The sequence below is a fragment of the Egretta garzetta genome, unplaced genomic scaffold (assembly GCF_000687185.1).
Source record: "Egretta garzetta isolate BGI_Z169 unplaced genomic scaffold, ASM68718v1 scaffold114, whole genome shotgun sequence".
NCBI lineage: Eukaryota > Metazoa > Chordata > Aves > Pelecaniformes > Ardeidae > Egretta > Egretta garzetta.
The window spans coordinates 1,101,238-1,111,011 of NW_009259317.1; the positions used below are offsets into that span (position 1 = coordinate 1,101,238).

The following is a 9,774-nucleotide window of genomic DNA, read 5'->3' on the forward strand; positions in this document are numbered from 1 at the left end:
GGGGGGGGGAAGAGATTATGAAGCCTGAAGTACAATTGTATGAATTCTGAAAGCCTGAAACATAATGTACCAGCATGAAGCAGTTTAAGGCATCGAAAACAGCTGCAATGAGTACTGGAGCTGTCACCATCTTCCAGCACAATGGTATTCTCTACAAGTCTGAGATGGTTTAGATTTTCAACCAAGCAGCCCCAAATTCTTTTCTGCATGCTGTGCATTGTTTTTGTACTTATGCACGAGTTGTCTCAGATACTTCTTGCACACACCAAGCCTAAGATTGGTCTTAGAAAAGGTCATCATATTAGGATGGCTTATAGAATAGACTAGACTATTTCAGTTGGAAGGGACCTAAAACAATCATCCAGTCCAACCACCTGACCAATTCAAGGCTGACCAAAAGCTAGAGCATGTTGTTAAGGGAATTGTCCAAATGCCTCTTAAACACTGACAGGTTTGGGGCATTGACCACCTCTCTAGGAAGCCTGTGCCAGCATTTGACCACCCTCTCAGTAAAGAAATGTTTCCTAACGCCCAGTCTAAACTTCCCCTGGTACAGCTTTGAACCATTCCAGTGTGTCCTATCACTGGATCCCAGGGAAAAGAGCTCAACACCTCCCTCTCCACATTCCCTCCTCAGGAAGCTGTAGGGAGCAATGAGTCCCCCCTCACCCTCCTTTTCTCCAAACTAGACTAGCTGCTCCTCACAGGACATGCCTTCCAGCCCTTTCACCAGCTTTGTTGCCCTCCTCTGGACGCATGCACATCCTTCTTGAATTGTGGGGCCCAGACCTGCACACAGTACTCAAGGTGAGGCTGCACCAACACGGAATACAGCGGGATGATCACCCCTGGTGACCAGGTAGTTGTGCTACATTTGGTGCACCTCAGGATGGGGTTTGCCCTCTCGGCTGCCAGGGCTCACTGCTGGCTTGTACTGAGCCCTGCTGCTGACCAGCACCCCCAGATCTTTTTCTGCAGGGCTGCTCTCCAGCCACTCCTCTCCCCATTTATACTTGTGTACTTTAAGCTTAGTACTCATCACATTTCACTAGCCATCAAGAGGTACGAATTGAGCTTCCTCCTGGAATTAGACCAAAGGCTGCCCAGAAACAGAATGGGTTAATCAGATTAGGAAGTTGGAGCAGTTGGATATGAATGGATGTGTTGTCCTTCAGCGTCCTTCCACAACAGCAAGAGGGTGTGCCTTGGACATAACAGCCAGACACAGCACTAAGGCTCAGAAAGCCCAGCGAATTTGTAAATACACAATAATGGATCAACAGGGGATTTCAACTTGCTATTATTAGGCCTTTATAAAATCAAATGTGGCTTGTGTTTTGCTACTTGTCAAAGAAATTCACCAGGATGCTCAATGGTATGTTTCAAGATCTACACATTCTTAGCTCTTCCAGAACTGCATGCAGAGACTGATAATACCATCAGTTACAACAGATACATTCTAAATTTAATCTGAGGTACACAGTATATCAGCTTTACTTTCGAAAGATGAGAAGACCTTTTGTTAAAAGGCAGCAAAACACTAGCTTTAAGTGTCCTGCTTAATCTTCAAATCTTGTAAGTGTTTTTTATCAGTACAGGTACAGTGCAGCAACAAATAAATCAGTGTCCTTTCTCATCTACATCCTAAGATTGCAGTTTCTTATAATTAAAAATGTATCTTCACAATTTACAAAATATTACAGCAATTTGATTCAGGTCCTCTTCGGGGAATCTGTGGAACAGGTTTTCAACAATGCTTTTCTTTCTTGAAAAGCATGTTCCTTTGAAATGCACTTTTTCTTAGAAAGCAGTGCCTTTCTCCATTTTCAGGTCTGTACTTGGATGCTGTGATATGTCTTGTCACATCAGGTCAGCCGCATTCCACTGACTTGCATTTTATAATCCAAAATGAACGCATACTTCCTTTTGGATTACAAAAGGAAGATAATACAACACAGTTGCAATGCTATTGCCTGCAGTGAGGTAACATTTGCAATCCCAGGGATAACATTACCTGCTAGTGGCATGTAACTGCCTCTCATTTCTGTATTGATAATACAGGACTTTTATTAGCCTTCCCATCTGTTTCATACAGAATTTGCAGTGACAGCTTTCTAGATTCCATGGGAACTAGTGGCAAGAGCTTATTTATAATCACTGACAATTTGGACAACTGCCTTAAAACCAAAGAGGGTGGTAAAAGCTCATTTATAAAGAGTAGCAAATTGGATAACTGCCTCAAAATCAAAAAGGGAGAAAGGTTATTCACAGAAGGGACAAACAGGAGACCAGTGAGTTAACCCGCTCAGTATGGTAGATGTTTATACACTATTCCAAGAAGCAAAGGATAACAAACATGGCTAGATTATTAACATAAGAAGGAATGGCATGTTCAGGAAGGACAGGTAGGGAATGCACTTTGACAAGAATAGATGAAAAGTCCTGTACTTTAAAGGAATGATCAAGTGCACAGATACGGTATGAGACTGTCTAAATTGGCAGCAGTACAGAAAAGCAATGCAGAAAAAGATCTGGATGGTAGCGTGTATCTCATGATAAATATATTTCAACAGTGTCATGATGGTGATGAAAAATGAAAAAAAGTAACACAAAAGGAAGCCCTGAAAGGAGTACTGTCTCTGAGATACATGAAGCCATTATTTCCATTTCTACAGCATAGCACTCAGATGCAGTGCAGTACCCAGTCTGACATTTCAAAGAAGATGGGTACCAATTAGAAAAGTTCCAGAGCAAAATGATGAATAGGATCTGAGAGCAGAAAATTCAAAGGAAAAGGGAGTATTTAGTTTAGCAGAGAGAAAAGCAAGGACAAATATGGCAGCCATCTTCAATTATAGAAGGACAGCTAAAAAGGAGAACTTCCTCATATCCATGAGAAACAGATAAAGGAGTAATGTATTAGGTGATATAGGGGCTGATTTAGGTTACACAAAAAAAATGAAAAATAAGACTATTTAAGCTCTGAAATAGAATGCCCGGGGAAGCTGTGAAACCACTGTCCACAGGAACTGCACAGGTATAGCTGAATCTGCCTTCAGGCAGGGAGGATGGACCAGGTGACTGACTGCTCAAAAGACCTTTCTTGCCCCGTTTCTACAATTTCTATGATTGTACTCTGCCTCTAGCTCCCTCAAGAATGGGAATGAAATGTGACATAGCTCTGCCCTTACTTGTCATTTTTACCTGCCATTACATGTAATACATGTACAAGGGCAAACGATAGGAAGCTACACAAAGAAATACAGTAACTGATACAATCAATCTCTCCAAACATTGCAATATATATCCACTCCCCCCCATCAATACCTCTAGGATTTACAAATTATCTGGTAATTCAACATGTCTCAACCTCTTGACCGAATACCAGTGCGATCCTGTATATTCCTTGAGCAGACAATGCATAAAGGAAGACAGATCAGCCTTTTTAATTGAATTTGAGGCATGTTTTAAGTTAATCAAATTAATGAAAGTGTTTCAATTCATTTTTTTTCCTATTCATAACAAAATAAACCTCAAAACCATAAAATATTCCAAATACTCTCCTTCAACTCTTTCAATTTATGGTAGACTTGAAAGGACCTATCATGGAAGAAATGAAGGGAATACCTGTGATAAAGTCATAGATTTTAATGCTGCAACAAAACATTGCAACCACTTCCTATCTAACACACACACAACTTCCCCCCTACTGTAAGTAGTATCAGGGGTACCAGAACCTTCAGCACTGTGTCCCACCAATTTATTTTTCCATCAATGAGAAAAACCGCATCTTTGTTTCAGTTAGACTTTTTTACTTCAGTCATGCATTTGACTGTGATTATTTCCAGACTATGATTCTGCAACATTAGTAGGCAGCTAAGTAGATTTCGGCACTCAAGAATCAGAGACAAAAGAATTGTACTAATTATCCACAGCCACATCTCTTCCTTTTTTCTTAAATGGCGGCAATATATTATTACATATATCACACAAATGTAATATGAATCTATCTAAAGGCATGACACAGACTCTTATTTTATTTTGTCAAACATCAAATGAGAAATTCACTTATTCTGTCATAAAGATTTAAAATACAAAAATAACCACAGAAAAATCAGAGATTTGACTAAGTCCCCTGCAAATTTGGCCTCAGAAACCTACAGACTTCATTTTTGAATTTAAATTAAGGTTCTGCACTTTAAAGGATTTTTGTTCCAGGAATTAAAAAAATGGTTCTTCCATTCCTTGCTGAAACTTCTTATCCATCTCATTATAAATCAAGAATATGCTTCATATTCAAACTATAGCACAAAAAAAAAAAAAGCTATGCATAGAACATTTGTCATTTATCTTTTGGCTTAATACATATTAGAGTTATTTAAGTATACTCATTCTTAATAAAATTTCTGATTGTATTACTTGAAATAAAAATCATTCAGCACTAAAATGCTGTTATTCTTTTTAGCATCTCACAAGCACTAATTGATATTCATAATGTAAGGTAAGGAAGTACTATTATCCCAGTTTTATCCAGAGGAAAACTGAGGTAAGGAAGGTTAACCACTTGCCTAGTGTCGTATCTTGTGCCACTCAGGCCTGAAATCACACCATGATTCTGTACCTCAGGCATACCATTTAATTTTAAAAGTCTTTGTAGGATTTAGGCATCTGTCTCACAGCAACTGTCCTACTATTTCTTTGGGAGATTACGCTATATCAGAAAGTGCTAGATCTGTGCTCCCTGGAAGCCTACGTATGACTACGTATTTGCCTTTAGAACATTTCAAAACACACAGAAAGAGAAAAAGCAAAAAATCTCAGTAGATACTTAATGTATCATCACATCCAAAACAATTACCTAACAAGCTGTCAGGTGCAGATTTACAGTGACATAAGAAAAATTAAAAGTTGTCTCCAACATTTTTGACAGTGCAATATCTTTGCTCAACCAGTCCTATGATAGAGAATGTTAAAAGTACCCCAGAGAAATATAAAATTGTATTGGCACAGCTGATTTTGAAGGGCTTTCTCTGCCTCTTTCCATTCCAATTCCCTCACTTCCTCTACATCTGTCATGCTTAAAATGAAAGTAAGACATACCTTAATTGTACTAGTGTGTGCACCAGGATATTCTTTTTCCTCCAGTGTTGACCAACGTTGAATAAATTTTGACACCAGAGGATCATCATAGTCAACTATCTGAAATCCTGAGACGTTAGCTCCTCCAAACTGAATTTTTGACAAGTCTCCATCAGTAAATCCCTGGGCACAGAAAACATTACGTCTGTTATTCCAACAGTTTTGGCAGATCTCTCAATAGTTTACACAAATAAAGAGTTACCATATGACTTTTACTGCAAGTGTAAGCCAACATATTCCTCAAACAGAATCCAAGTTTAAATCCTGGGCTGCCAGGATTAAGTTGTCGGTTCCACCAGCCAGCAATGCCTCTTATAGCAACACTAGACATACACCTTTATAGAGCAAGGGCTGAGTGGACCTGTCCATGCCATGCTTACTTTCCTTAAACATCCCCGTTAACTTGCACGGTACTGCCTAATCGAGAAAGGGAGCACTGACATGAACAACAGTTAGGCAAGCAAGTTTTAGCCAGGCAGAGTTACAGCCACAGTTGAGTCCTCTTCTTGCTAGGAACACTAAAGCATGTGAAGGGCTTACCATCTCCCCTGCCTCCTCACTCCAGTATAAGGTACTACTTCTCATTCTTACAAACAGCACATAAATTTTGTTTTCCATGTTCTATGTTTTAACTTGCCCCAAATAACCATACAAATGAATTTACATGACATGCCGACTTCAGACACTTCCGTTTAAATGAATGCTCTGAGTAAACAAAAAAAGAAGTAGCAACCTCAGACCACATTATCAGAAGTTGCTACAATTGCTGTACTAAGTGCTGTTTAACTATTGCATACTAATGATACTCATCAATGGTGTTGTTGCATGCTAATACAGACACTTCTACAGGGATCATGAAACTTTCTTCAGCATTATTGTGAGCCTGAAGTTTGAACAGGAACATCCATTGTACTCTTTGACCCCTTTCGCCATCTATCAGCATGTTTTATTCTTAAAATAGATCAATTTCTTGACTGATCCAACTGGAGGAGAACATTAATACAGTCAAGAAAATAAGAAAGAAGGTGGACTCAGTGAAGAATATGGGGTTTGATCAAGTACTAGGTAAGTTTTCTGTCAGAGAAAGAACAGTTTTAAAAATAGTTACCACATATATTTTACATGATATTACACAAAAGATCTACACTATTTGCATTTAAACTGTATAAATCTGTAGGAAGCAAATATGCTATTAAACAGCTTTAAAATACAAGATGCAGTAAGTTTTAGATCTTATGAGCTTGCTGTTACAAACGTAAAGGAATGGCTAAAATACCAACCAGTCAACAACAGGCAATTTTTCTAAAATTTTATTTCCCTTAAGACTCAAAATACTATTTATACAGCATTTGCAATGCAAAATACACATATCTGACAGTTAGGAAAAATTTCAAGTTTTATAAGACTTTTATGCTTGCTTTGTGAATATCAATACCCTAATTTCTTTATCCTAAAAATTAGTTAATAAATATAAAAATGAAACCCCACTGTTCTGCTTTTAAAGAGGCCTTTAGAGCATAAGGCTTCCTTGCACCTGTCTAGCAACATACCGGATTCTTCAGAATACTGCCTTCCTGCCTGGAGGGGGGAAAATGTTTTGATCAGAAGTTGGGAGGACACAGGGGTTATGTCTGAAGTGTGATAGACACGCTATGCTCATTGTTTCCTCAGGCCCCTCAAAGGACTATGGAAGACAGAGTGTAAATTAGAGCACTCTGGGCCCTGATGGAATTTATATCAAATGCTATCACAGTCCAAGAACAAATGATGAAAAAAAAATATTAAAGGCACTCACACCAAACAAATCCCCAAACTCTTTTCTGGAACAGAATAACTGAGATTCAAGCCTGCAGAATTTGCTTTGTCTGTTACGAAAAACCTTTGGATTAGAATCCCTAGCTTCAGTAAATAAGCGTTGTTAACTTTAGTGTCAGTAAAAAGGCCCTTCATCTTTAGATGCAATTTCAGAATAATTACCCTGACAGAATTTAGTGAGTTTCCTGAACTTCGACCCCCTTAGGAACACTATTAGCTGTACTGTCTGATCACCTATGTTCAAGAAAAGATTAAATCAAACTAATTACCAAGCCAGTCTGAGGAATGAAAATGCGTAAAGCTGAGACTCACTAGTCTAGCAGAAAGAAAGCTAAGAACTGTAGTTTTTAAGTACTTTAGAGGTGAGAGAAAAGACATCAGTTTGCTGAATGAATGTATCAGCCTATAACATGGAAAGTTATTATTATTATTTTTCTGATTTCCATACCCTACTTTTCTAAAGTACATAAAAAAAAGAGATGAAGCTCTATTGAAGGCGCTGAGCAACCTTCACTCCCACTGATGGAAATATCACAGGAGGCATTTAAGCCCTGAAAAGACTAAGCCAACAAAACAAATACCATTTCAACACACACATTCGTTTAGCAAAGATAAAGACATTTAGCTGTTTTCTATTTTCTAAAATAGGTTTACAACAAAATACTAGCTTATGTACTTCCATAAACAGTAAAATGAGTAATACAGGTATTTCAAATGTTAAAAATGCTTACTAGATTTGCAATGATGTAATGGTATCCTTTCACATGTTTACCAATTGTGATTACCTGTAAAAAAAGAAGAAACACACCTGTAATAGAGAATGTTCACCTGATATATGGACTGAGACTTAAAAACTATAAAATGCAGTATCATGTAAATGCCAGTTATGAGCTTTATTACATGCAATACTGAGTTTGTTCAGTGCTTTACTTTTTATTTTACCTAACGCACCATTGAACATACTCTGCTGGTGGAAATTAGTCATGTTGAAGTCCAAGTCCCAAGATCTGCAAACAGAGGAGCTGAATGCTAATTGCTATGCTGTGTATTAAAGGCACAACCTGGACAGGCGGGAGCGGGCATCAAGCAGTGGAAGCACTGTGCCTCAGAGATTCCCGCTTAGATTCAGCTCCCTTTGTAGCAGAATTGTAACATTCCTTGTACTAGAAAAAGTTTAAAAGCCCACTGACATTAATGAAGGCATCCACATTATGAAGAAGTCTTTTAAAGTTCAAATTGCTGTTTATTGCCCTAAGGCTTCCTCATAATTTCCCTCAAAGCCAGCTGGGGGTTTCTCAGCAGTCTCCACTGGCAGGCATGTAGCATGGATTCTTCTCCCAAATAAGCCTAATTAAGACTATGTCTGCAAGGGGAAGTTGAAGCAAAACACTTCTCCACAGAAAGGATGTGGGAGATAAGAGGACTCTAGAGGTTTCTGCCATCTTTTGAACAATGAGAACAACTTAAATCAGGAGAGGATGATTCATTTATTTCCTCATTTAACATATAACTAAAATATTCAGAGTAAGTATCCTGTGACTTATATCAGGCTAGTAGTGAACAACATTCCACATACTTGCTTTAATGAAGTTACAGGAATATAACTGAAGGCAGTGTTTAACACTTAAGTTTTATATTACTAGAGTTCGAGACTGAGAGGGATCACATTACACAGGCCACAGAAGTTATTCAGTTATTCCTCTTTTGAGCTTCATATATACATGATATATGAACTTAATTATTCTAATACAGTTACTTGGTTCAGACTATTTAAAACTCATTACTTATTAAAAGGTTTAAGAACTGTATTCAGATGTATTTTTTATGCAACTGCTGCTGCCGAAGAAATTTCAGTTAGACCAAACAGATTAGCTCTTCCACATAAAATGCTTCTTTATCATCAGTAGATGAGAAAATTACCAGTGGCTTCAAGTCTTTAGATCAAGGGTTAGTAGCTCTGCTCTAACTGCCACTGGGTACTATTTCGTTAATCTAGCTTTCTAAAACATTGCCCTGTGCCACTCATCCATACTAACACTAAGGATGCTGCCAGTTAAAACTCTGAGAAGATTCAGTGGCGGCTCCAAAAGCCATGATGGAGCAGCTGTGGACACAAAAGGTATTCACCAGTGTCCCTAGTTTAGATTAGCATCTCAAGCAGGGATAGACAAGAAGTGGCAGTAATTCTATGTCTGCCCAAAGGGTGTTATCAGGGGGAAATGAGATTCTGCAAAGGAAGCTGGCTGAGAAGAGATAGAGGCTATAAAATGAAAAGCACAGTAACATTGAGCTGCCAAATCAGAGAAGAGGAATATAAACTAGTCTTAGGAAAGCTGGGTAACTGAAATATTTTTTAACTTCAGCTTACACAATGCTTGAGATCTGGAAGAGAAACTATAACATGAGACAATAACAATGACAAAGCAACTTTGCAAACACATTTTGAGTCTACACAAAGATCCAAGAACAAAAGAGCATAACTGGGTGAACCTGAGGTTGCCACCACAGCTTAGAAAGTTAGTGGGATAAATTAAAGCACTACAACAGAAGTTTTGTTCAAGAATGGAAAGCAAGGAAGAAAGTAAAGAAGCTTCTGCTCTGTATATCAAGAATGCAAGTAATACTTCATTATTCAAGAAAAGCCTGGTCAACAGAAAGCCTGTTGCATGTCTCAGTAAAAATACATAGAAAAAGAAAAGGGATACTGATGCAAAAGGTCTACTTCAGGCACTGTATGGGGTTTCTGTGGCAAGGTCTTGGTAGCGGGGGGGCTACAGGGGTGGCTTCTGTGAGAAGCTGCTAGAAGTTTTCCCTGTGTCC

At 38.4% G+C, this 9,774-nt stretch overlaps 1 protein-coding gene across 1 annotated transcript in view; it reads right to left on the minus strand.

Annotated features, from left to right (window-relative positions):
• Positions 1 to 9,774, minus strand: part of GRIA2 (glutamate ionotropic receptor AMPA type subunit 2) — a 53,060-nt gene that overhangs the window by 32,650 nt on the left and 10,636 nt on the right. The window contains exons 4-5 of the mRNA XM_009636459.2: positions 7,686 to 7,739; positions 5,101 to 5,262 (exon numbers count right to left, since the gene is read on the minus strand). Of these exons, the coding sequence (XP_009634754.1) occupies positions 5,101 to 5,262; positions 7,686 to 7,739 (216 nt within the window). The remainder of the gene's footprint in view (positions 1 to 5,100; positions 5,263 to 7,685; positions 7,740 to 9,774) is intronic.